This window comes from Saccopteryx leptura, chromosome 2 (assembly GCF_036850995.1).
Source record: "Saccopteryx leptura isolate mSacLep1 chromosome 2, mSacLep1_pri_phased_curated, whole genome shotgun sequence".
Taxonomy (NCBI): domain Eukaryota; kingdom Metazoa; phylum Chordata; class Mammalia; order Chiroptera; family Emballonuridae; genus Saccopteryx; species Saccopteryx leptura.
Window position 1 is genome coordinate 32,513,893 of NC_089504.1, and position 27,740 is coordinate 32,541,632.

The window sequence follows — 27,740 nt, forward strand, 5'->3', positions numbered from 1 at the left end:
AGTAGGGTTTGGTGGCCTTAAAGGTAGCCTTTTTCAAACAAAAGGATTATTGAGCAATTCCTTTGGTTTTGAGGTAACATGTAGTTTATTAAAGTTAAATTTAAAACTCTTCATTTTTCCTCAAGCTTTAAAAGTTCAATTTGTAAATCTTACTTTCTAGATACAGTAAAATTAAGCAGTCATTTAAAAAAGAACTGATTATATTTTACTTCTTTTACAAATAGGTAAAGTTTTCTGTTTAAATAACTTTTTTTCCCTTTAAGTGAAAAGCAGGAGGTAGAGAGACAGATTGCCACATATGCCCCGATGGGGGTCACCCAACAAGCCTACTGGGCGATGCTCTGCCCATTTGGGGATGTTGCTCCATTGCTTGGCAACCAAACTATTTTAGTGCCTGAGGCGAGGCCATGGAGCCATCCTCAAGACCTGGGGTCAGTTTGCTTCAACTGAGCTATGGCAGTGGGGAAAAAGCAGATGGTAGCCTCTCCTGTGTGCCCTGACCAGGGATAACTTTTGTTATAGTTACTATCTGTCAAGTAGTTCAGTTTTCTGACAAACCTTCACAAATGTTAAAGTGAATCTTAAACATCTAATAAGTTAAATTAGATATGGTTAACCTTTTTTATTTTTAGTTTTTCTGAAAGAGGGAAATTGATAAGCATCAACTTGTAGTTGTATCACTTTAGTTGTTTGTTTTTATTTTTTATAGAGACAGAGAGAGAGTCAGAGAGAGGGATAGACAGGAACAGACAGACAGGAACGGAGCGATGAGAAGCATCAATCATTAGTTTTCCATTGTGCATTGCAACACCTTAGTTGTTCATTGATTGCTTTCTCATATGTGCCTTGACCTCAGGCCTTCAGCAGACAGAGTAACCCCTTGCTCAAGCCAGCGACCTTGGGTCCGAGCTGGTGAGCTTTTGCTTAAACCAGATGAGCCTGTACTCAAGCTGGCACCCTCGGGGTCTCGAACCTGGGCCCTTGGCATCCCAGTCCGACGCTCTATCCATTGCACCACCGCCTGGTCAGGCTCACTTTAGTTGTTTATTGATTGATTCTCATATGTGCCTTTATGTGGGGGGGCTCAAGCCAGCAACCTTGGGATCATGTTGATCATCCCACATTCAAGCCAGCAACTTCGGGGGTTTGGATCTTGGACCTCAGCATCCTAGGTTGATGCTCTATCCACTGCACCACCACTGGTTAGGAAAATATGATTGGTCTTAATATAGCTTAAGTTTTGGTACTTTTGATAGTAAAATTAAAATTAAAATTACTAGTTTAAATTAATTACTGACATGTTTTAAATTGGAATTATAAGGTTGATCTTTTACCCTAATGGGCAAATTATCTTACAGATATGTAAATTAAATATACTAAAACATTATAAACATTCTTACTAAGGATTTGATTCTCTAAAACCTGTCTATATTAGTTTCTATTACTTATTTCTTCAGTTCTGTCTTTGCATTGAAAGGTATTTGCTCAGTATGAATGCAGTTATGTCATCCACAAATGATTTTGGTTTTAACCTTCCTTGCAAAGTCTGAGGTTGTATTCTCTGCTGGCTAATTTTATTTTAATGATTCAGAAGGCCTGGCCAGGACACTGACTATATTCTTTCCTTGTAATTCCTAACTGCCAAGCCAAGTCTATTCTTTTCAACTTCCTTGTTAGCATCCAAGTTACAACCTTCTTCTGTTCTGTTGCTATATCAGTTTATTTTGTTCAGCTGACTTATTTTCTTCTTTTGTTCTATTCTGAATACTGTATTTTTTGTAGGTATTTTTTTTTAGATATTAAGAGTATTTCATGAGTCCTGGCTGGTTGGCTCAGTGGTAGAGCATTGGCCCAGTGTATGGGTGTCCCGGGTTTGATTTCTGGTCAGGGCACACAGAAGAAGTAACCATCTGCTTCTCCAACCTCTTCCCCCTCTTGCCTTTCTCTCTCTCTCTCTCTCTCTCTCTCTCTCTCCCTCTCCCCCCCTTCTCTCTTTTCCCCTCCCTCCCCCTCCCCTTCCCTCTCCCTCAGCTGCAGCCATGGCTCAATTGGAGTAAGTTGGCCCTGAGTACCAAGGATGGCTCCATTGCCTCTGCCTTAGGCACTAAGAAAAACTAGTTTACTGAGCAATGGAACAACTGCCCCATATGGGCAGAGCATCACTCCCTAGTGGGCTTGCCGGGTGGATCCTGGTTGAGGCACATGCAGAAGTCTGTCTCTGTCTCCCCTCCTCTCAATATTTTAATTAAATATTAATTAAAAATAAATTAATATTTCATGGCTTTGACTCATCATAACACTTAACTCATGCCAGTGATGTTTACCTTCTCTTTATTACTGTAGTATCTGGTACTGTGTTTATATGTAGGCTCTCCAAAAATAGTGGATTTTAAAAAGTGAGAAGAAATAATGAATCGGTTAACCAACTTAATTATTTAATATCTAAAATTTTACCTTGCCTGACCTGTGGTGGCACAGTGGATAAAGCATCGACCTGTAGTGCCACAGTTCCCTAGTTCGAAACCCTGGGCTTGCCTGGTCAAGGCACATACCAGAAGCAACTACTACAAGTTGATGCTTCCTGCTCCTCCCCCCACCCTGTCTTTCTCTTGCTCTTTCTCCTTTCTAAAATCAATAAGTAAAATCTTTAAAAATATATATTTTATCTTGAATCCTTGACTGGGGAGTTTAGGTTTACCAGCAGTAGTTAGGGTAGCTTAGAAGACACACTGTTTCTAATGTATTTCACCTCTCATGATGTATTGGAGAAAGCATCGAATGGGGATTGGTGGGCCCAGATTCCAAGCATAGATTCGCCAGTATGTAGTTGGGTAACCTGGACAACTCATATAACCTTTATCTTATAATTTAAATTTTTCATAAGTATCATTTGTGTAAAGCCAAGACATAATTGTCATGAAAGTGCGATCAGTTATATTTCTGAAGTGAACATTTGGCAAAGACATATATTAAACTTCAAGGTTGCTGTCTCTGAAATGTTTAGACATAAATTAGGAAAAATGAGAAAGTCTCATTTTTGGTTTTGAAGTTCTTCAGTAAAGATTTCAGTTTTCATTTTGGTAGACTTACCTATATTTGAGTTGGCCTTTTCTTATGAAAGTAGAACATATTAGAAATATACATACTTTTTTGACACCCTTAGTGTAAAAACATTTTTCTAATTACATCATTTGGATAAGTTATTAGTTGATAGAGTGGAATTGCTTAGTTGAAGTTTCATCTGCCTAGGCCAAAGTGATTTTTTTTTTTAAAAACACACAAACTTTAAAGATGAAAATCTCAGACTTTTTTGTAGTAGGTATTCACAAAGTGTAATTCAGGAGAACAGAAGGATAATAGTAAAATGTCTTCTTCCATTTCCTGTCTCTCATCCACCCGTTTTCCTTCCTCAGTTTCTAAATGTATTCTTTCGGATATCTTCTGTCTTCACAAATGACTACATATATTCTTATGTTTTTCTCCTTTTATAGAAATAACATACTCTATACACTGATTTGGACCTTGCCATTAATGATGGAAACAGTAATTAACAGGGAAAGATCACAAAGGGAAAAGGAATCTCTGGACAGAGATACCTTTCCCAAATGGAGATTTCTATTCCAGAGCCAGTGAAAGATTTTAAGGTTAATAATTGTCATTTATAAAATATTGAATGGTTGTAAAATAATATTTTTAACAAGAATAAGCTCTGAAGGATAACAATAAAACATAAGTCCAGTTTAAGAAAAAGAACATTTTTCATTATTTTTGAAACCCTGTGTGCCTTTTCCATCTCCCTTTAGACTATGACTGTCTTTAAATTTTTTTATCACCCTCTTGCTTCTTCATACTTTTAGCATATTCATATGTAACTCCAGACTATGTTGTTTAGTTTTACATGTTATTAAGTTTTTTGAAACAGAAATACTTTTCAGTAATTTGCTTTTTATGCATTCAGTATATTAAGGCATCTATATTTATAAACAGTAGTTCATTCTTTTTTCACTGTGGTGTAGTATTTCATACTTCACTGTAGTCTGATATGACTGATTCATTGTTTTTCAGTTTGAGTATTTTAAGCATTCCATTTTGTCTCTACTTTTGGCATATTACCTTTGCCTGTTGTTTTGTTTTTAAGTGTTTGCTTGTTAACACATCCTACCTTCGAATTATACTATACCACTTCGTACTATATGCCATGTGTAATAATAAGTGCGTCATTCTTTTCTTTGTTGTTTATATGTAATCTATTTTCTACATGCTTTTTTCCTACATATTTTAAAGATTTTAATTATTTTTTTCAGCAGTTTGCTTATGCACTGGTGTTATTTGTGTTTCTCTTAGCTCAATGTTTGCTCAGTGTTTTTATTAGGTTTAAAATTTGTGTTTAGAAAAAAGCGTCAGCCATTATTTCTTCAAAAAATGTTTTTGTCCCCTTCTGGTCTCCAATTTACGTTATGTTACACGACTTGGTATTATCCTGCAGACCTTTGAGACTATTTTTTAAAGGTGTTGTGGATCTATTTCAGAAACTATGTTATGTCTTGAAATGCACTGAGGTTTTTTTCCCTAAGGCAGTGGTTCTCAAACTTTTTGAAGTCGGGGCGCATTTAAAATCCTACAAATAATTGTAGGTGCACTATATACAAATTTCTGAGAAATATGTTATAATAACTACGTCAAATATTAAAGAAAAAAATCAAGTCCAGCATGCTTTTATGGTAATTAAATGAAATAAATATGACAAAATTAAATTTATTCTGACATTAAAAAACATTTTTATGTTACATTTTTTGAGTTATGCTTTTTAGAATTTGTAAAAAACTGGTTGAAAAATAAAAAAACGACAAAAAAGTTTCTTTTTATATATAAGATGTACCGGAAAGTTCTGTCCGTTTCTATCACAACAAGTTTCGACACGTAAGCACGTTTATTTGGCGCATGTGTGCCTCTCTATTTTTATCACTTAATGTATACATACTGATGTAGCAAAGTAACTAAAACAAAGTTGATTCACATTAGTCTTATGTGTGAAGCGATACTGTACCCCTGACTACTCATAAAGTTCATTTACACCACTGTAATTTTTACAAATTTCAACAAGGAAGAAATGCTACAGAAGCATGTCTGTTGCATCCACCATATTCCCCAGACTTAGCACCCTCCGACTATCACTTGTTTTTGTCCTTAAAAAATTTTTTGAAGGGCAAAATATTCAAAAATGAAGAAGATAACAAACAAGCACTGGTTCAATTTTTTCATCGAAAGATAAAACATTTTTCAAAAATGGGATATACAAATTGCCCTCATGCTGGCAAGAAATCATTAATAATGCAATTATATTATTTAATAAAGTTAATTGACGGTAAGAAAAATTTGTATTTTGTTTTATTCTCAAAATGGACAGAACTTTCCGGTAGACCAGATATATAGATACATTCTTAGTAAGATTTAGTAAATTTGGCAGGTCCCAGTGCAAATGTGTTAAGTTTTTTCATTCTTGTGTTTATAAGAAACATGAGCCTGATGTGTCCTAGCGATTTCTTCAATGTTTGGGCATATATTTGAAAGGCAAACTCGCATTTCCTCATCAGTACATTGAAGAATTTCTCTCTTTTTATTCTTGTGTTGAAGGTAGAAAATCCTAATTCACATAAATAGGATGTTGAAAATTGTACAAAAATGTTTAAAGCTTTTTTAGACATTGCCACATATTCTTCTCTTATAGAAATCCAAAAGGCTTCAAGAGACTCTTCCTTATGTTTAATCATCAATCCAAAACCCCCACTATACATATCATCTTAACTTTATACCAAACAAAGGATAGAAGAAACTTGCCTCCAGTCTTTCCAGGGAACATGGGGGGTAGTGTAAACAATCCAGCACTACAGCTTAACAGCCTTTTGCAACCTAATCAGGCAAGTGAGGTGGGGGGTTGGGCAGACTGACAGCTTACAGCCAGTGCCCCACACCTCTGTCCCCAAATATCTAAACTCCCAAAACCCTGTTGGTTTTTTGGTCCTCAACAGGCACATATTTCCCTGGAATACCATAGGGCACACCTGGAAATCACTTTGAGAACCACTGCCCTAAGGTATCTAATCTGCTCTTAAATTCAATCAAATAATTTTTTAAAAATTCAAGACTATTGTATAGAGCAGTTTTAGTTTCACAGCAAAATTAAAGGGAAGAAACAGATATTTTCTATATACCCCCTTCCCACCCGTACACAAAACCTTCTCCATTATTAACATCTCCTGCCAGAGTGGTAAATTTGTTACAGTTAATGTATTTACGTTGATATAATCACTCAAGTCTATAGTTCACATTATGGTTCACCCTTGGTGGTGTTCATTCTATGAGTTTGGACAAATGTATAATGACATGTATCCATCATTGTGGTTATAATACTGACTATTTTCACTGCCCTTAAATCTTTTGAGGTCTGCTTATTCTTCCCCCAATCCTCGGCAACTAGTGATCTTTTTATTGTCTCTGAAATTTTGCCCTTTCCTTAATGTCATATATTGAAACCATATAGTATATAGTTTCTTCAGATTGTATTATTTTTTCTTTTTTTTTTTTTTGTATTTTTCTGAAATGAGAAGTAGGGAGGCAGAGAGACAGACTCCCGCATGTGCCCAACCAGGATCCACCTGGCAAGCCTGCTAGGGGGCGATGCTCCATTGTAACTGGAGCCATTCTAGCACCTGAGGTGGAGGCCATGGAGCCATCCTCAGCATCCGGGCCAACTTTGCTCCAATGGAGACTTGACTGGGGGAGGGGAAGAGAGAGATAGAAAGGAGAGGGGGAAGGGTGGAGAAGCAGATGGGAGCTTCTCCTGTGTGCCCTGGCCAGGAATTGAACCCAGGACATCCACACACTGTGCGACACTCTACCACTGAGCCAAGTGGCCAGGACCCAGATGTATTTTTTTACTTAAAGTTTCTTCATTTTTTTAATGGTTTCATGTAGCTCATTTCTTTTTAGTGCTGAGTAATAGTCCATTGTCTAGATGTACCAGGTTTTTATCCATTCACCTACTGTAGGTCATCTTGGTTGCTTCCAAATTTTGTCAGTTATGACTAAAGCTGCTACAAACATCTGTGTATAGGTTTTTTGTGTGGACATAAGTTTTCATCTCTTCCGTTTATAATTAATCGTTTTCTGGTGCCACGTCTCTCCCATGCAGGTGTCATTCTCACCCCAGTTGAACTCCAGCTCTCTGGGACAGTCTGTTTATTCATAGGTAGCCTGCTCTCTGGGATTCTGCCCAGTCTAGTGCTGATGATGCCTTTACAACTGAATTGTTCAGGAAAGGAAAGGGAAGCAGAAAAGAAGGGGTTGAGTCATTGACTATTGAATGGACATTTGCAACATGATTTCCCTTTTGATAATGAAAGTATTCCTTGTGCTCATTTTGAAGTAGAAAGATGGCAATGGAAATACGTTGTTTATATTGTTATTTACAAGAATAAAAGATAAGAAAAATTGCCAGGCGGTGGCGCAGTAGATAGACCATCAGACTGGGATGCGGAGGACCCAGGTTCAAAACCCCGAGGTCGCTAGCTTGAGCGCAGGCTCATCTGGTTTGAGCAAGGCTCACCAGCTTGGACCCAAGGTCGCTGGCTTGAGCAAGAGGTCCCTCGGTCTGCTGTAGCCCCACGGTCAAGGCACATAAGAGAAAGCAATCAATGAACAACTAAGGTGCTGCAATGAAGAATTGATACTTCTCATCTTTCTCCATTCCTGTTTGTCTGTCCTTATCTGACCCTCTCTCTGTCTCTGTCACAAAAACAACTCTTGAGTGCTATCAATCCACAAGAGGGTTTATAGAGAAATAATGCATAGAGCTGTTGATTTTAAGGGTTGATTGACAGTTCTCTTGATTATCTTCTTCTTAGAGTGATGTTCTTCTTTCCACCAGTCTTACCTTTATTTCTCCTTGCGATTTTTCTACATGCTTCATTTTTGTCACTGCATTCGGTCAACTTCTGGAGTTTTGTTACATCTGAGAACTCAGTGCTGTCCTTTCTTCTTTTTGTTTCCTTTAGAACTTAGAAAATTTAAAATACCAGGGATTGGACTCACACCTCCCTCATTTTCTTCTTATAAAATTGTTCTCTCTTATCTTTGGGGAGTAGGAGGCAGTGTTACAATTAAATTGAACAGGGTATTAATATCCAGATCATAAGTACTTTTTTATGATATTATTCTACCAAATGGAAAATTGCTTTTGTTGGCCCTTTGTTGACGTCACTCAGATCTTTTTGTTGTAGCACTTAATAGAACTATAGTCTCTGCCTTGGTAAATCATAAGCTAAATCAGGGCTGTGAGAGGGAAGAGCTTCTCATTCTTTCATTCTTATGTATGGCACCTAATAGGACTAGCTTAGTGCCCAGTAAATATTTAATAAATGAATGCTTTTGAAAATTAACACATATATATGAGGCTTGATTGTTAGACCTTTGACATTTTCATCTTCAGAGTCATTTTTTTTAAAGTTTCCTGTTAATATGTAGAGCAAGTAGGTTAAAAAGAAAGAATCTGTTGAACTTGTTTCTGACCTAAAATGTCCTGATGTGGTTATTGGTTTTCTCCTTTTCTGACAGACAGTTTGTCACAGTTTACTGGTTATCCCTGCTCGAAGCCAGAGCTTTGACATTCTGCAAAGTGCCATCAGTAAGCATTTGGTAAATATATTTGTATTTTTTTCTGTTATACAAAAAAGCATATCGGTTCTTTGCTTAAGATTAGGTTTGTCATAGCCTAGGAGAGAGTGAGAATCCAGAACCCTGAGATCACTAACCTCTCACAGCATGATGCTGCGGCAAGAATTGAGAAAATCTTGGTGTTTTTTCTGGTTGTTGCTCATTAGTTTTTGAGCTTGGGAAAATGCCCTTATACCAGGACCTATAGGACCTTATATTCTACATCTGTGCAATTAAAAACGTTAAAATTATGCCTTAGGTCCTTCTGCATTGTAATGTTTTAATTAACATGTGCCTGGTGTTAGTGTATTTAGAGTCCAGAATCCAGATTGAGATCTAATTTTCACCCAGAAGGTTTGGGATCTAAAGTATTAGGGATATAACCTAACTGGCTCAAGGCTTGGTCACTGGAGGCACTGAATTCAGCCATGAGAATGACTTGTCTTCTGGACAGTTAGTGGTCCTTTTTTCATTGGTATTAAATTCACTTTAGGTATGTCTGGTTTTTATTTTAATTTCCTCCAGTCTTGATACTTTAACCTTTGGCTTTTTATTATAATAATGTATTATAATGCAAGAGAGGAATTCGAAATTTTGTCTTCCAGGGACTTTTGTTGCATAATTTTACAGGCATATCCACACCTTTTGTCTTTTAAAATGCTATTTCCCTTGAGTTGGAAGAATACTGCTTTGATTTCTCATTACTCTTTTTCTCCCTGCTATCAAACTGCTAATATTTATTTCTTTTATTCCAAAGATACCCACATTTTTCTTTTTATTTTTTACCTCCAGTCCAGCCAGAAATGTTTGCTTTCCTCTGACTATATTCATTATCCCAGTAAAAGCTCAACATGCCAGTCTAGGCCATTATCTTCAGACAGTCTGATGTAAAGGTTAAGACCTCAGAACCTGTAGACTTTTTTTATGTTATTCAATGGTAGTCTCCAGGAGATTTAAACCATGTATACATTCAGTTGCAAGTTTATCCACCTTATAGTTTATACAGTAGAATCCAGATGGATTAGGATTCCATGATGTCCCTTTTGTGGGTTTTGGAGGCAGTGAAGCAATTAAATGTTAAGTAATAGTTTCTTGACTCCTGTACTTAGTCATGTCTGAATGACTAGCTTAATCAAAGGACAGGGGAGGTTAAGTGCAGAATGAATTCTGTTTTGTATATTTAATTACCTGGGATGGGGCTGGTACCAGATATTAGAGTTTTTCAGTTTAAATAATCTAAAGATAATGTAAATGTGATTGTTGGTATCAAGATTTTCTTTGAATGCATTGAAATCCTTTTAAATAATATTTCTAACCATTTATAGAAATTGTAATACTCAGAAAGTTTTAAAAGACTTTGTCATGAAGAGGATGGGTTAATAGTATTTCTTGAGTCTGCATGTTTTCAGAGTCATTTAATGTAGAAATTAAATTCACAAAAGAAAACTGGGCTCAAAGTGTGGCAGGTAACATGTATTATGTATATACTATAGTAGTTTTCAGTAGAAGTGTGATGTTAACCCTTCAATTAATAGTATTTGGTTTATCCTGGGGAATATTGTGTAGACTTCATTAATCTTCTTTTTCTCATCTAGGTGGGGTTCACAGTGATTCCTGATAGCACAGCTGGCTGTGTTTTGGGTGTTATCTGTAGGCTTCTGGATCACACGTGTGTACTTAGTGAAACTGTACTGCCGTTCCTGGCTTCGTGTTGCTACAGTCTTCTGTATTTTCTGCTCACTTTAGAGAAAGGAGAAGTAGAACATCTAAGAAAGAGGTAATAGTTTTTGTATTCTTCAACTTTAATTTTTTTCCTACCTGTTCCAGTCCTTCCCCATCAATCAATCATTCAATTTAAAAAATTAAAAGTGAAAGACAATTAATTAGATTTTAGAAATATTCTAAATTCTTTTTGTTTGCATAAACCTAGTTAGCTTTTTATTTTTCTTTTTTATTGAATTTATTGGGGTGGCATTGGTTAATAAAATTATATAGGTTTCAGGTGTACAGCTCTATAATTCAGCTCTATATTGTATTGTGTGTTCACCATCCCAAGTCAAGTCTCTTTCCCTCACCAGAGCTTTTTCTTTCTTCTTTCATGGATCTCCTTTGTGCTATGAGGATTTTTCATTTTTATTTTTTCCTTTCAGCAACAAATTTGGAAATTTAGATGGCCTTATAAAGTTTTTTGAGAGCTTCTTATTAACATTGCGATTGGTATAGTAAGAAAAAAATTCTACTTTGAGAAGGATGGGTTTATTAGTACAAGTCTTTTTATTTTGTTTTGGGCTTCTTTAGAACTAGCCAGAGTGGAATTTTAAATTCTAAGTGTTTTCATGCTTATGTTCTTACTGGTATGTCTATTAAAATAAATTGCATGAAATTTTGAAAAAATCTAATAGATGAGCAAAATAGGTGATTTTTTTTCACCTGTTAACTTTTTTTTTTTTTTTTGTATTTCTCTGAAGCTGGAAACAGGGAGAGAGAGTCAGACAGACTCCCGCATGCGCCCGAACACCTGACCGGGATCCGCCCGGCACGCCCACCAGGGGGCGATGCTCTGCCCCTCCGGGGCATCGCTCTGTCGCCTGGGGCAGAGGCCAAGGAGCCATCCCCAGCGCCCGGGCCATCTTTGCTCCAATGGAGCCTCGTTGCGGGAGGGGAAGAGAGAGACAGAGAGGAAGGAGAGGGGGAGGGGTGGAGAAGCAGATGGGCGCTTCTCCTGTGTGCCCTGGCCGGGAATCGAACCCGGGACCTCTGCACGCCAGGCCGACGCTCTACCACTGAGCCAACCAGCCAGGGCCTCACCTATTAACATTTTAATGTTTGCCTATCTAGTCTTTTTTTTTCTTTTAGATGTCATAAAAATATATCATACATGATTGTATAAAACATTTTCATAGTTCAAAGAGTAAGCATAAACTGAGTGTCCATTTAAACAGTCTTCAGGTTCAGAAATAGAAAGAACATCGTCAGCACACACACTCTCCATGTTCTCTCCAGTTATATTTCTCTTCTACACCCCAGAAGTAACCTTTGGGTTAATGACTTCCTTGCCTTTTTATTTAAAAATTTTATGTGCATTTAGCTGTAGATAGTAACATTTTTGTTTTTGCATATTTTAAGAATTTTATATAAAAGTAATCATACTGGTTTTTGTGTGTGATTTGATTTTCATTGTGAATCATTTTATATTGATTCAGAAATGTATTTCATTCATTTTTGTTCTTTATATCAGGAGTTAGCAAATTTCTTTCAGTAAAGACTCAGAATAAATATTTTAGGTTTTCCGGGGTATAAAATCTTGTTAGAACTTCTTAACTCTTACCTGGTAGTGTGAAAGCAACAAGTAATACATAAATACATACATGTGGCTGTGTTTCAATAAAACTTTATTTACAAATATAGGCAGTGAACTGGATTGGCTGTGGCCCATTACCCCTGCTCTGTATTATCCGCTTAAATGACTGTACCCTCACTTACCTATTTTACTGTCTACAGACATTTCGATTTTTTCAGCTAAGTGTAAGAAAGTGTGTGTGTGTGTGTGTATTTAAAACTTTGTAGATTTCACTGTAAATACACTAAATTTACACAACTAAATAGAGTTGATGATACTTTTCTTACATATCCATCTTTAGGTTTGATAGGTTAAGAAGAGGTTATAAATAGCAAGGAACTTCTCAAAGTTCTATAAATTTTATAATAAGCGTAAATGTGTAGTTATAACATATTTATGAAATGTGTATATTGCTATTTGTCACTTCCTGTCACTTGAAATATAGCTACTTTCTTAAACACTGATAAGTTCCAAAGATCTTTTTTAGTTTCTTTAGAGGAACATCATGTTTTGACTTTATGTGTCTGGACTGAACAAAATTCAGTGTATGTAATACTTTTTGCCTTTTTAAATGCCTAGTTTTTTGTTGTTGTTCTTTTGTGTGCATGTGTGACAGAGACAGAGAGAGGGACAGACAGGGAGAGAGTTGAGAAGCATAAATTCTTCGTTGTGGCACCTTAGTTGTTCATTGATTGCTTTCTCATATGTGCCTTGACAAGGGGCGGGGGGGGGGGGGCTACAGCAGACCGAGTGACCCCTTGCTCAAGCCAACAACCTTGGGCTCAAGCTGCTGAGCTGTGCTCAAACCAGATGAGTCGCGCTCAAGCTGGTGATCTCGAGGTTTTGAACCGAACCTCTGCGTCCCAGTACGACACTCTATACACTGTGCCATCGCTAAATGCCTAGTTTTAAAAGTGTTTTATAATGGATATTGGAACGGTTGATGTTACCAGGACCCTGTGTGTCTCTTGGGATGATATTACTTAGTCATAAGTCATATGTCAGCCAGAGCCTTAGGTACAGGATTCCCCTGCTGTGCAGTATTAAAGTGTCCCTATGAAAACTTATGATCCAAAATGGTACAAAGCTAAGAAGCAATTACTGCTCATTTATATGGAAAAACTTGGAGTGTTCCCAGACACAAAATTCAACACAAGCACAAACCACTATCAAAATGCTTAATTTCGTCCAGTTTTTCACTAAGCCTGACATCTTAAGAGCTCTCTTAGGTTTTTCTGATTCCTTAGGACACATCTTCTAATGTATGCACAAAATAATAAAGCACAGATGCTCACAGACAAATTTCAGAGCTCTGGCCACTTGATGCTAAGATGTTGGGTGTAGCTGCCCAGGAAGGAGCTTGGTGGCCCCACTCTTGCTACTCAGGTTTGCACTGCTGCAAAGGAAACACAGAATACTTTTGCGCCTTGCCTTTTTTTTTTAACAGAGATAAAGAGTCAGAGAGAGGGATAGACGGACAGACAGACAGGAACGGAGAGATGAGAAGCATCAATCATTAGTTTCTCATTGCGCATTGCGACACCTTAGTTGTTCATTGATTGCTTTCTCATATGTGCCTTGACCGTGGGGCTTCAGCATACCGAGTAACCCCTTGCTCGAAGTAGCGACCTTGGGTCCAAGTTGGTGAGCTTTTGCTCAAACCAGATGAGTCCACGTTCAAGCTAGCAACCTCGGGGTCTCGAACCTGGGTCCTTGGCATCCCAGTCTGACGCTCTATCCACTGCGCCACTGCCTGGTCAGGTGCACCTTGCCTTTTTGTAAAAGTGAAAATTCTTTTTGGATATCTTTGGTTAGCAAAATAGGCACTAACGCAGGTCTTTTGTAACAGTGAAGTGGCATAATGTGAACTTTCACAATGGGGGGTATGCCTGTGCCTCAATTTCTTTTCAGGCTACTCCTACCCCCTTAGAGAAGGCTTTTGAGAGATTACAAATAATAAGGGCCAAATTATTAGGAGCCTTAGATTTCACAAGTGTTGGCTAAATTATATCGTGCTTTATCAATCTGAGTTGTTCAAAACTGGCTCCTGTACTTTGAAGAAACTATTGTCCCCAGACTTGTTAGTAATGAAAAATCTGGGCCCTGTTGGTTTGTAGCTAGTAATTGATTCTTTTCTGCAGTTTTATTGTTTTCTCCTTATCTTCGTTGTGTTGCAGATCAGGATGTGTTCTAGTGTAGGTTTGAGATTTACAGTGCTTTTAATCTGAAGAGTCCGTCTTTTTTTCCTCAGGTCTAGGAGACAGTTATTATTTCTATTAACTCCCCCATTGTTTTCTTCTAAAAATTTATTTTACTCATCGGAAGCTTCCTATTCTGTCCTTTATCTCTGAACATTTTGCTCGTTCTTATTATTTAACCCTCCTATTGAGTTTTATTTCATCAGCTATTGTTGTGTTTTCCTCGCTGCAATTTGGGTTTTTACTTGTCTCTGTCATTCTTGCTTGTTCTTGATTCATTGGTGTTATTTTTAAAGTTCCTGTCAGTTCTGTTTGGTCCTATTTTCTCTGGTGCAAGAATTCTCCCTTATTTTGGCTTTCCTGGGGTTGAACAAACTCACATCTTGGGCTGTGTACCTTTTCTCTGAGTGCATTTTTTGTTGAGTTCTGTAGAGGTTGTGGCCAACTCCTATGGGAGTTCCACATTTGTATTTCCTTGCTTGCAGCTGTATACAGGGAGCCATCTAGTTCCCTGACTCCCGCACCAAGTTCCCAAGCCTAGCCTTTTGAAAAACTAACCTTAAAAGCCTACATCCAGTTCTATATCACTTTTGGGCATCTTTATAGTTGTCATAGTTTCTTGCACTTAGTGATTTGAACTATTCTGGCCTTTGAGCTTAGTTGCCGTGTGCATGTGTGTATTTTATCTGTATTTCTCTGTTTGGAGAAGAGGAGGTTGGTATTTTCTGACCAGAATATATTAGATGTTTCTGGAGTCTGCTGAACTCCTGAAATTTGTATATAAAATATTCACATTTCATTATTCTTTCAAGTGGTTTAGAATTATTGCTTTACATTGAGCTGAAATCTCAATTTCACTGGTCCTAGCTCTGTATTTTAAACATGTACTTCATAGATAAGTAACATGATTCTTGTACATGACACTTGTAGAAAAGTCCCAAAAGGCCAATTCATAAGGCATTTCTCCGATCACTTATATTCCCCAAGGCTCTTTATTTCTCTTTGGTTTGATGGTTTTCTGTAGTTGTAATGTGTGAAGATTGGATTCTAAACTTATCTATTCAGTATACTTCTATTTGGTAAGGTATAGAATTCATTAGCATAGTGTTGGTTAGTGAAGTAAATTAATATATTGGCACATTTCAGGAGCAACTTATAAAACCCAAGTTAGGCATTGTGGAAGTAGGAATCTGAAACCTAGCATGAATCAAAGGAGCTTTGTTCTTTTTCTTCTAGATGTGTCGTCTTTATCTCTGTGTCTTTGCCTCAGTATGAGCTATGGCAACAGACTAGCTTTCTCTTTTCTCCTTGCACATTGCTCTTCTATCCTGGCTGTGCATGAATGAGAAGTAGAATAAAGTCCCCCCACCTTCCCTGTGGTAACCGTCAGTCTGTTCTCTCTGTCTTTGAGTCTGTTTCTATTTTGTTCTACATGTAAGCAAAAAGATATGGCATTTGTCTGACTTATTTTACTTAGCATAATACCCTCTAGTTCCATTTATGCTGTCACTAATGGTAAGATTTCATTCCTTTTTAGGCTGAGTAATACTCCCATCTTATATATGTACTAGCACTTTTTATCCATTTGTGTATTTTTATTTTTTAAATTTTCTCCTGGCCAAGCAGTGGCGCAGTGTATATAGATCATCAGTCTGAGATGCAGAGTACCCAGATTTGAAGCCTCGAAATCACTGGCTTGAGCAGCCGGGTTGCTGGCTTGAGTGTGGGATCATAGACATGACCCCATGGTTGTTGGCTTGAAGCCCAAGGTCGCTGGGGTCACTGGCTCGACTGTGGTCCCTTGGTCAGGAACTTAAGAGAAAGCAGTCAGTGAACACCTAAGGTGCCACAATGAAGAAATGATGCTTCTCATCTCTCTCCCTGTCTGTCCATCCCTATCTGTCCCTTTCTCTCTCTTGCTTAAAAAAAAGATTTAATTTTCATTTATTGATTTTAGAGAGAGAAAAAAGAAGAAACATCAGGTTTTTGTTCTACTTATTTGTGCATTCATTAGTTGATTCTTACATGTTTCCTGACTGGGGCTCGAATCTGCAACCTTGGTGTATTGGGACAACACTCTGACCTACCTAGCCAGGGCCACTCGTCTGTTGATGGGCACTCGGGTAGCCTCCATATCTTGGCTATTATAAATAATAGCCTGAACATAGGGGTGATATATTCTTTCGAATTAGTGTTTTGGGTTTCTTTGTATATAAACCCAGTAGTGAAAACACTGGGTCATAGGCAGTTCCATTTTTAATTTCTTGAGGATCCTCCATACTGTTTTACATCATGGCTACACAGTCGGCATTTTCCCCAGCAGCCTAAGGGTTCCCTTTTCTCCACATCTTCACCAACCCTTGTTGTTTGTTGATTTAGTGATGACAGACATTGTGACAGGCATAAGGGGATATGATTAGTGACATGGTGCATCTTTTCATATGGCTGTTGGCAACCTGTTTGTCCTCTTTGGAGACTCAGGTCCTCTGCCCATTTTTTTAACTGGAAATTTTTTTTTTGGAGTTAAGTTGTATAAGTGGTTTATAGATTTGGATATTAACTCTATTGGACGTATCATTGGTGAATATGTTCTCTTGTTCAGTAGGTTTTTTCATATTTTGATGGTTTCCTTTGCTGTACAAATACTTTTTTAGTTTGATTTACTCTGACTTACCTTTTCTTGTTTGCCTTACCCAAAGAGATAAATCAGAAAAACTGTTGCTACAGTATAAGAAATGTCAGAGATTTTACTGCCTATGTTTTCTTGCAGGAGTTTTATGGTTTAAAAGAGTCTTAAATTTCAGTCTTTAATCCATTTTGAGTTTATTGCATATGGTGTAAAAAGTAGAAATCACGTTTTTTAAAAGGACATTTTCTGTTTTGGGAAATATAGAAAGGGTACTTTTCCTGTATGTGTTGGCTCACCGACTCATTTTGTCGCTGTTACTGTAGGGACAAGCTGTGGGGAGTCTGTGTCTCCATCCTGGCTCTCCTGCCTCGAGTCCTCCGATTGATGCTGCAGGGCCTGCGGGTGAACAGAGCTGCTCCCGAGGAGCTGCCTGTCGTGGGCCAGCTGCTCCGCCTGCTGCTCCAGCACGCTCCCCTCAGGACTCATATGGTGACCAACGCCATCTTGGTGCAGCAGATCATCAAGAATATCACGGTAAGAAGGATGGAACAAGGGCTTTGTTCTCTTAGCACTAGAAAGAATTCATGGGCTAGGCCTGGGGCTTCACAGGGTTCCTGGTGTTAATTAAGCCTACTGTGGTGACTTCCCAGGGTTTCTCCTGTTGTCTAGTCCTGGACTGTCACTTAAGGTGGGGGGTTTCTTTGATCCCACAGTCAGCCATGAAAGCCTTAAAATACTCAAACTGAATTAAGGTAGCTGGCCACTTAGTTGAAAAGGGTACAGGCATCAGAGTCAGTGCTGCCTAGAGACTGTTAATTAACTGATAGTTTGGCAAGGGTTTTTTGGTCTTTTTTAAACCTATCAACGCTTGTTTTCCTAAGTGTAGAAATAGGACTAATAGTTATTTTGTTGGTTTTTGGTGACCATTAATGAGTTCTGCCAAGTCAATTAGTATAGCTGGCATTTATTAATTGCTCAACAAATGTTAGCTGTCATTTGGAAATTATTTAGCAGGAATAAACTTCAGGCCACTTTCTAGTTCCCTGGAAAGTTGTAGGCTTCAGCTTTGTCTTATGGTTAGTCTCTGTTCAGTTTGTGTGTGTTACTTGCTTTTTTGGGGGGTGGGGTGGGTTTGGGAGTCCTCTTATCTGATTCTTTCAGTGTTCTTAGTTTGGAAGAGTTAGGTTTTTTTAATAGATTTTGGTTGGGGGATTATTAATTTGGTATATGTAGTAATAATTCAGAAATAGTAGAAGGGAGGACAGTCAAGAATTTTGCTTATTCCAAGATTGGACAATCAACCCATCTCCATAAGGAAGAGAATTGCAGATATTGTCAGTCAGCCATGTTCAAAATACAAGAGATTCTAGAATGCTAAAAGGAGGAAGTCTGGAGTGTAAGGATGGTGGGTGGTGAAATTTCATTAGTTCCTAGCATATGTGGGGGGAACAAACCAAACAAGAAACTATTACTTGTACTTGAGGGTGTTACTAATAATTTTCACTACTATCAATCAATAGGCCCCCCTTTCCAATAAGATTTCATGTGGTGACTTACAGATGGGGATTCTGTTGCAGTGGCTCTGAGATGTTGTTTGGACATGAAAACCACTTCAGGTAGCAGAGTAATTTTAGTTCTCAAATTACTCTTGTTTTTCTCTGCAGACATTGAAGAGTGGAGGTGTTCAGGAGCAGTGGCTAACAGACTTACATTATTGCTTTAACGTGTATATCACTGGGCATCCTCAAGGGCCCAGTGTGTTGAATACAGTATTTGAAAGAGGCACCGTGGCACTTCCTGTTTAAAATTGTTTATTCACATCTAATTTTGAAGAGAGACTGCTGTAATAAATGTTTGTCATTAAAGCTGAACTTTTAAAGAAATTGTTTTATGAACCTTCCTTTGTACTAAGGTAGGAAAATAATGCAAGTTGGCTTCCTGGACTGGCACAAGATATGTGGTAGGTAGTATATTTTACAGTTTATAGGAACTAAATATTTACAAAATACAGAGTGATATAGTACCATCTACTATTTACCAAGACGTTAGCTAAATCTTAGCAAGAGGAGCCAGTTTTGTTTTGTGTGGGCATTGTCACCCATGATGACACTGACCTGCTCACTGTGGACTTGTTACTTACAGTGGTTTTTAGCTCTCAGTGCAGGGGCAGGATTTCAAGACAGTGTTGCAGTTGTTTTGGATTTTCCTATGTCTAAATGGTGGTTGGTCTGATTGAGATAACTACCTTCAAAGTGATTTTCTAATGATTTTCTAACCCATCATAGTTCTTTAAAAATTACCAGCTCTGTATATTACTTTCTGTGATATATTCATTTTCCTAATCATGAAATAATTTAATTAGCAGAGTAAAAAAAATCAAAGGAATTAAGTTAACATCTTACTGCTTCCTCTCTCTTACTGTCAGGACAAGGGTAATTCTTAAGAAAATTGAAGCCATCCTAAAAGTACTTGTGAGTCTACTATGTCACTGTATATTATGCCTGTCTACATTACTAATACATTAGCTTTACCCTTAACCCTTTGAGTAGTACGAACGTTCATGTACGTCCTCACTCAAAGGGTTAACAAAAAACTCACTATTCAAAGGGTTAAAAATGTGAAAAAGGCCGCTAGTCACTGGATTTTGTTTAAAGCAGGTGTTCTTAGCTAGATTGTGTATGTTTAACAGTTTTCCATCAGTAGGAATGACATTTTGGTAAGACTGCTTACTTCTGCAGGTCAGGCAGAAAATATAAGTGTAAAGTTAAGGCCTGAATTGATACCATTGCATAAATAGTCTGGTCTGTACACCTACCTGCCTGGCTGATTTCCTTGTTGCCATGTGATACCAGTAGAGCTGTTCACTGAGGACATGGCAGCAGCCTGTGGCTTCAGAGGCTAACATGAACTGTAAGATGTAAGGAGTCAACAGAGATGAACAGTTTCTATGTGGTCTTACAGAAGGTTTCTAAAAGCAAATCCTGGGTCATAATTCTGGTCTAAAACTTAAAACTGATAATGTTGAAATAACAGGATGTGGTGTCTGTAATGGTTTGTTGCATTCAAGTCCAGACACATCATGAAATGAAGATGGCTGCTGTAGGACAGGCTCCTCGCCATCTCGTTCTTCGCTGAAGCCAGGAAGCCTGGCCTGCACCAGCTGGCTGGCAGAAATCCACTCAGCAGCCCTCATGTTCAAAGTTTACTTGGACTTGACTGTGACTTACACATTCTCCTTGCAGCCATACTGGCTGAGGTTAAGGCAGGTGGCCAGGCAGTTTTGTATAGTCACGATCTACCCTGGTCTTCTGGCACAGGTTAGGATAACTTCCAAATAATGCTGTGTAAGAGCAGAAAGAAATCATTCTGGCATTTTCTTTCAGTTGTTACCACATTTTCAGGCTAATAAGGCTTCAGGCATGCATATTAAAGTTTTCCCAAGATATAAAAGATAACCATCAGAAAATCAGAACTCTATACTAGCCATTCCAGTTACCCCGGACACAGTCTTCCTCCAGAGGCAGTCAAGACTTTGCTTTGGTTTTTGATTGAGTAGCTGATTGCAGGTTATAAGAAAAATTCTTTGATCTTCCACTGTTCTCAAGGAGGTGTATACACTGCAAGTTGCTCACTGTTAAAAACAAATACCAGGTAGATAATTCTGAATTTTAATGCTGAAGGTAAGAGTTCATTGGTGGTAAGGAAGAAAGGGTTTAGTTTGAGACTTTACACGTGATGCTAAAAATGGTGATGGCCAGTGTACTGTAGAGAGAGAGGATGATTATCAGCCTTTCATTTTCTATCATCAAAGAGCAATGGCATCTCTCACATAAGAACCTTGAGGGGGAAGGGCAGGTGGGACTCTAGGTCTTCAGTCAGAATAACTAGTATATCTTTCTCCGTGTGCATCTCTCCAGGACAACAACAGAAACTTACATGTACATATACAGTATGTGTCTTTTAACTCTATGTGCCACACACTTGACTATAGTCCATTCTAGAGAATAGGTTTGTTTGAAAACTATTCAAATGGTAGACTGATAGGCATATCAAATGTGAAATGGACTTCTTAGGCCTTTTTTTTATGACTTTGAAATTATAAAATTATAGGATACCACAGCTGAAAAAATTAGTGGTATACTCAACCCTCTCATTTAATAAGCGAGGATATTGGGGCCCCCTACAGTTAAAGAGACCTTGCTGAGGCCATAGTGCTGTGTGCTCCTAACTTTATGTGCAGCAAATAAGCAAGTATGAAAGGTGAGCAGTTATAAAGATTACAAACAGGAGAAAGGTAATAAAACCAGGAGAGAAAATGACTGTTATTTCAGTAACATTATTTTAAAGTGAACTCTTGGAATTCTGGCATGTGTTTTGGCTGCCTTTATGTTTCGAGTCTTGAGTTTTCTGCATACGCCTGTGTAGGTGGACAGGAATAGTCTGCATTCATACAAGGGGGTACCATTACTAGTAATCACTTAAGCCATGCTTATTCTATTCATTGGAATGTTTTTTCTTTTTTTAAGGGAGTTCTTGTCTTTTTAAAGAGCTGGACCCAAAAATTTAGGCGAGTCATTCATGCTTGTGTATGAATGGCTGATCACACACACTGATCACTATTGTGCTGCTATTCTTTGTGGGTGGTGTGCAGGGATGGGTGTGGAAGACTGGATAAAGCAGGGATTAAACAGTCTTCCAAATACTGTAGAGAAACAGCCTGTGGATACTGTTACTTTCACTATATCCAGCTTAAATTCTGCTCCTTGATAATAGGTAAAGGTGCTATAAAACCTATTCCCCATGGTTGAGGTCAGTAGCCACAGTCTTCACTCAAATATTTGAATACCTATTGTGGGCCAAACAATTTCCTAAAGCTACACAGAACAGTGAGCAAAATCAGGGCCCTTAACCCCATGGAATTCTCAAAGCAAGAAATGAAATGACCATGTCTAGTCAAGGTTTGAAGACCAAAATTCATTGTTTTCTTTTTGGTTCAATCTGACATCTGTGATTCCACATTGCAGAAATTTCAATATGTTTAGTCATGCCCATATCATGGAAATTAATAATAGACATGTTTTCTGTATAAAACATAGACTTCAACTAATCTAGCCAGCAGCTCTGACCATCCACTTTCACTGGTAGGCAGGGTGGATGAGACTAATAAACCTTGCATTGCTTCAAGTTCAGGCTTAGGAAAAGACTCTCGGTCTATGTCCATTTTTTTTTTTTTTTTTTCTTTTTTAGAGAGGAGAGGGAGAGACAGAGAGAGAGAGAAGGTGGGGAGGGGCTGGAAAGCATCAACTCCCATATGTGCCTTGACCAGGCAAGCCCAGGGTTTCGAACCGGCGACCTCAGCATTTCCAGGTCGACGCTTTATCCACTGCGCCACCACAGGTCAGGCGGTCTATGTCCATTTTTAAGCCAGTCTGGATTACAAGTGTAGGGCAAAAGAGCTGTTTGTTCCTACGAGTCCTAAGAAACCGCTGTGCATTTCTGTGAATTTGTTTATTCTTTAAGTTCTTTTAAAACCTTTTATGCTGCTAAATACCTTCATTTTAAAAGACTGCTGATGGTTTAGATTTTTCTCTTGAGAAACAGTAAAAATGGCTCTGATTAATTTATAATATTTGTTTATATGGTGCTTCTCTGGTAGTTACACCTGACAGTTCTATTTTTGAAGAAGCTATTCTTAATTCATATATATCTATATTATATGTATTATAATATATATATATTTTTACATAGAACTATGGGCCTTAATTCTTTTGTAAGTTTCTAACTGCCCCACCCACCCACCATTTCCTGAGCAGCCTGCCTATATTACAGGAGATGCCTGACTCTTATTAAAGATTTGGCAGTAATTACTCTCCCCCACCTCCAAGTTTTCCCCCCATCGAAAATTAAATGAATGTTAAAGTTCATGCTGACAGTCCTTGTTCAGCATCCCAGCTGCACTCTGTCCCTGCAGGGTGACAGGAGCGGTGAGCTAGGGAGCGCGTTGTCATGGCCACCCACGTGAGACGCTGGCCTGGCATTAAGTGCTGACAGCACTGAACTTATCACCCACATTTAATGCTGGTGTGAATGAAGGGGCTCTGAGCAAAGTACCCTGTTGTGCAGCTGAAAAGTAAGTTCCCTGAGCCGCTCCCGTGGAATGTGCAGCTGCGTCCAAGCTGCATGCTGCTGAAGACACCAGCTTCCGGTGAGGCCCCAAAAGGCAGGGCCTTCTTCCCAGCTTCAGGGAGGAGGTAGAGGGTCTTACTTAATGTGGAAACAAAATGCAAGGAGAACTCCCAAAGCCTGGCTTTGAAGAACAGGGTTTCACCTCCCCTTTCTTTATGTGAACAAATAAGTAAAGGTGATCAGCAGCAGCTACTGTTTATTGTTTCTGCTGGAGGAAATTTCAGTAGCTTTGGTTACAAAAATAACTGGCCTCTTATGGAGACAGACGGTGACTGCAGTAATAGCTTCATGACGGGGGTGAAACACATGTATCCCTGCAATCAGTGACCCATTGGGAACCTCTGGTGATTGGTTTTCTGTCATTGGGGATGACAAATAAAAGGAAAGTGCATGACCACAATGCCTTCCCGACCTACTCTGCCAGCACAGTGGCTGCCTTACCTGAGTTGAGATGCAGCACTGAGTGGGCTTTGGAAGATCTTGTGGGATGATGTCCTTTCCCTTCTTGAGAACAACCTGAAACCAAGCAACAATGATCATCTATCCCGGACGCTGACAGCCGGGGCCTGAACAGGTTCTTGATTCTTTGTGGTGAGGGCTTGAACTTGCGAGTATGGGCCAAGGTAAACGAGGTATGGTGTGGAAATACCATGTAAGCCTGGGCCACAGATCTATTAAAGGTGCCTTGGCTCAACATTTTTCTGTTGTGGACCTAGTCAGGCATGTTCTCTGCTGAGTTATTTTGATAGGCTCTTTCCAGAGCTGAAAATGTTCTAGTTCACAGCAGTTCTGCTAAACAGTACTTACTGGAGTGTTTGGGTTTGGGGCATTTCAACAGATAGGCAACTCTGTGCTGTCTCAGCAAAGGAAAGGCCAGTGAGGCAGGCGGGATTGGCCTGTGCCAGGAAGCCTCCAAACTAGTGATGTCAGGAAGACCCACGCAGTGACCTAGAACAGTGGTCCCCAACCCCTGGGCCACGGACCAGTAATGGTCCGTGGGCCATTTGGTACTGGTCCACAGAGAAGGAATAAATAACTTACATTATCATCGTTTTATTTATATTTAAGTCTGAACGATGTTTTATTTTTAAAAAATGACCAAATTTCCTCTGTTATATCCATCTAAGACTCACTCTTGACGCTTGTCTCGGTCACGTGATACATTTATCCATCACCCCTAAAGGCCGGTCCATGAAAGTATTTTCTGACATTAAACTGGTTCGTGCCCCAAACAAGGTTGGGGACACTGGCCTAGAGAATCTGCAATGTAAGGCTTTCAGTTACGAAGCCCGGCAGAAAATCTCTCTAGAAGGCTCTGGGTTGAGATGCCAGAATGCCTCGTCTCAAACCAATTCTGATCCAGAATTTCTGAAGGGAGGCACTAAATGTGGTGCTACACTCTTGGTGACTGTGAGTACATATAATCAGTTCCTACCTGAATGGAGTTTTGCCCAATACAATGAAATCCTATTTCAGATTCTGAAGTGACATGCTGGGGTGGGGGGTGGGGGCGTTTGTAAACTACAAAGTGTGCAGGACAGTTACCGTAGATTTGCTTGAGCACTGAGTGCCTGGTGAACTTTGTGCCCGAGCTGCTCTTGGATGGATTCTTGGTGGTCCTGCTTGCTGTGGTGGTCTTTGGGGGTTTTAGTTCCAGATCCTTCCTCCAAACATGGAGGAGCAGTGCCATACACTCTAGGTTGCAACTGTCCATATCTCTGACTCCTCGCTGCTTCATATGCAGAAGGTGGGATAGGTGCTTCCTGAGCTGGTAACTGGTGGGATCAGAGAGGGGAAAGGCTTTTAAGATCACGGTATTGAGAAAACCAAATTTCCTTAAGGTTTCTCAAAGCTATAGGAATAGTACTTATTGAACTGGGAGTATTTCAAGCTCCCATTCCTAATTTCATTGGCAGTATGTTGAAAGTTGAATATTTTCCATGAGACAGTTCCTGAATTAGTAAGATGAGTCCTTACCCTCAAGATGTGATAGGCCACTGTGTAAACAAATATAGTGTAAGAAGTACTGAGAGCAAGGAGCTGGGTGGCATGAGACAGAAGGGGGACTGATCGGTCGTATGGGTTGGTAAGACTACAAGGCTGATATTTGCTGGGTTTTAAAGGGTGAGTAGGCGCTCAGCAGTTAGAGGAGGGCATTGTAGGCAGCAGAATTGGCATGAGCAGACAGGTATGGACATTTGCACAGGAAAGTCAGTAAAGAGATGTGTATGAAGCATTGTGTATGTGGTGAGGAAAGGAGATTGGAAGACTGGCTACACTGGAAGAAGCCAACATTTGTTTCCAGGCACTTTCCTCATAACTAAGCCTGGAACTAAATCTGTGAGGCAGAGGTTATGAGTCTGAGAAAGGCTGAGTTGAGGTGATGTAACCAGGACTTCATTTCTGACTAATTCTCCCTCACCAAATAACTAATAACTGTTCATGGACAAGACACCACTGAGAAAATCCTGGAACGCAGGATTTCTAGGACCTAAAGGCTGAAGAACCCCCTGCACCACAGAGACCAGGACAGAGGACATTAAAAGGTAAGAGGAGTGGCTACGTGATGACAGCACCACTCTGAGAGGTTTACAGTTGTTAAGAGGGAAGTTGTTCATGGCAATAAATGCCTACACTAAGAAATAAGAAAAATGTCAAACAACCTAACTGCGTGCCTTACTGAACTGAAAAAAAAAAAAGACAACAGCCCAAAGTTAGATAGAAGGAAATAACAATTAGAGAAGAAATGAAATAGAGAACAGGAAAAGGAAAGATGGACAAAATGAAGAGTTGGTTCTATGAAAAGAAACAAAATTGACAAATCATTAGGTAGACTAACCAGGAAAAAGAGAAGACCCAAATCAAAATTATAAATGTAAAAGGAGACATTACAACTAATACCACAATTGCAAAGGATCACAAGAGGTTATTATAAACAACCATATGCTACCAACCTGAACAAAGTAGAAGAAACAGAAAACTTAGAAGCATACAACCTACCAAGACTGGATCAGGAAGAAGTAGAGTCTGAAAAGACCAATAATGAGTAAGGAGATTGAATCAATAATCAAATCTCCCAATGGAAGGAAGAAAAGCCCAGGACCAAATGGCATCACTGATGAACTTTCCCAAACATTTAAAGAATGCCAGTCCTTGATCTATTCTAAAAGTTTACAGAGGAGGGAACAGTCCCAAACTCACTTCACGAGGCCAGCGTTACCTTGACACAAAATCCAGAAAGCACACTACAAGAACCATCCCTGATGAACACAACCAAACATCTCACTGAAATACTAGTAAACCAAATGCAACAGCACAGTAAAGGCATCATTCCCCATGATCAGGTGGGATTTATCCTAGGGGTGCAATGATGATCCAATGTATATAATTCAATATGAAACATCACATTAACAAAATGAAAGAAAAAAAATCATATGATCACCTCCAAAAATGCAGAAAAAACATTTGACAGAATTCAACACCTGTTTGTGATAAAAATCCCTTAACAAATTAGGTATACATCATATATGAGAAGCCCACAGCTAACATATTTAACGTTGAAAGATTGAAAACATTTCCCATATTGGTTCTTTTTTCTTTTTCTTTCTGAAGCTGGAAACGGGGAGAGACAGACAGACTCCCACATGCGCCCGACTGGGATCCACCCGGCACGCCCACCAGGGGCAACGCTCTGCCCACCAGGGGGCGATGCTCTGCCCATCCTGGGTGTCGCTCTGCCGCGACCAGAGCCACTCTAGCGCCTGGGGCAGAGGCCAAGGAGCCATCCCCAGCGCCCAGGCCATCTTTGCTCCAATGGAGCCTTGGCTGCGGGAGGGGAAGAGAGAGACAGAGAGGAAGGAGGGGGTGGGGGGTGGAGAAGCAAATGGGTGCTTCTCCTATGTGCCCTGGCCGGGAATCGAACCCGGGTCCCCCGCATGCCAGGCCGACGCTCTACCGCTGAGCCAACCGGCCAGGGCCCCCATATTGGTTCTTAAGACTGGTGGCAAAGGTAAGAGCTGTATTTTACTAAGATTGACGGCTGGAGGGCAGAGTCTAGGGTGGGAGAGGTCAGGGGCACGGGCGTGATGGCTGTTGTGTCTCGTATCTATTTGGCAGTGCCCATCCCACTGCACTCCACTCTCTGAACACAGTTGTGTGGAGCCTCGCAAGGAAAGCTGCATCCGTCTATCTAGTTAAGTATCTGGTTAACGCCTCCTGGTGAGCCCGCAGGTGCTGCAGAAGGCAGCAGGCCCCAGGCCTGACTGCAGTACACCAAACGGGAGACAACCCTCCTGAATCTGCTCAAACCTCCCTGAGCACTGGGTGCAGCCCTCCCTCCTGCCGTAAGGGCTCCTTTCAGTCAAACTGCAAGATTTTTCCTTTCTTGACCTGGAGTGACAAATCATGTCATCCCTCGAATAGAAGAAAGCCCCACACTTCCAAGAGCCAACCCCAGAGAAAAGCTAGAGTTATGGGACAGTACCCCTCCACAGTTCAGTTTCGTCTGTGTGAGATGCCAGGTGGCGTCCACACCCTCTGCTCTCTGGGCAGAGCTCGCTGGGACACCCGGGTGGTGGCTGAAGCTGCCCTAGTCCTGGCTTTCAGCGGGCACTGCTTCCACCTAATTGCCCTGGTGTGGAGACAGCCCGGCCAACGGTCCCCGTTCTCAAGGAGA

The 27,740-nt window shown here is 39.6% G+C and overlaps 2 protein-coding genes across 7 annotated transcripts in view; one reads left to right on the forward strand and one right to left on the reverse strand.

The window, feature by feature from the left end:
• TEX10 (testis expressed 10) overlaps positions 1–18,762 on the forward strand; it is a 53,042-nt gene extending 34,280 nt beyond the window's left edge. Inside the window, exons 12-15 of one of the 2 annotated variants that reach the window (XM_066367558.1) lie at positions 8,614–8,694; positions 10,308–10,489; positions 17,203–17,413; positions 18,544–18,762. In XM_066367558.1, the coding sequence (XP_066223655.1) occupies positions 8,614–8,694; positions 10,308–10,489; positions 17,203–17,413; positions 18,544–18,684 (615 nt within the window). In that variant the 3' untranslated portion in view covers positions 18,685–18,762. The remainder of the gene's footprint in view (positions 1–8,613; positions 8,695–10,307; positions 10,490–17,202; positions 17,414–18,543) is intronic. The other variant, XM_066367556.1, reaches the window with a different exon arrangement.
• A 131-nt stretch (positions 18,763–18,893) lies between these two features.
• The window catches only part of INVS (inversin), a 138,093-nt gene continuing 129,246 nt past the window's right edge, over positions 18,894–27,740 (reverse strand). For 3 of the 5 annotated variants that reach the window (XM_066367551.1, XM_066367553.1, XM_066367555.1), the window contains 3 exons: positions 24,611–24,840; positions 23,507–23,581; positions 18,894–20,510 (listed from right to left, as the gene is read on the reverse strand). In XM_066367551.1, the coding sequence (XP_066223648.1) occupies positions 20,404–20,510; positions 23,507–23,581; positions 24,611–24,840 (412 nt within the window). In that variant the 3' untranslated portion in view covers positions 18,894–20,403. The remainder of the gene's footprint in view (positions 20,511–23,506; positions 23,582–24,610; positions 24,841–27,740) is intronic. The other 2 variants (XM_066367552.1, XM_066367554.1) reach the window with 2 other exon arrangements.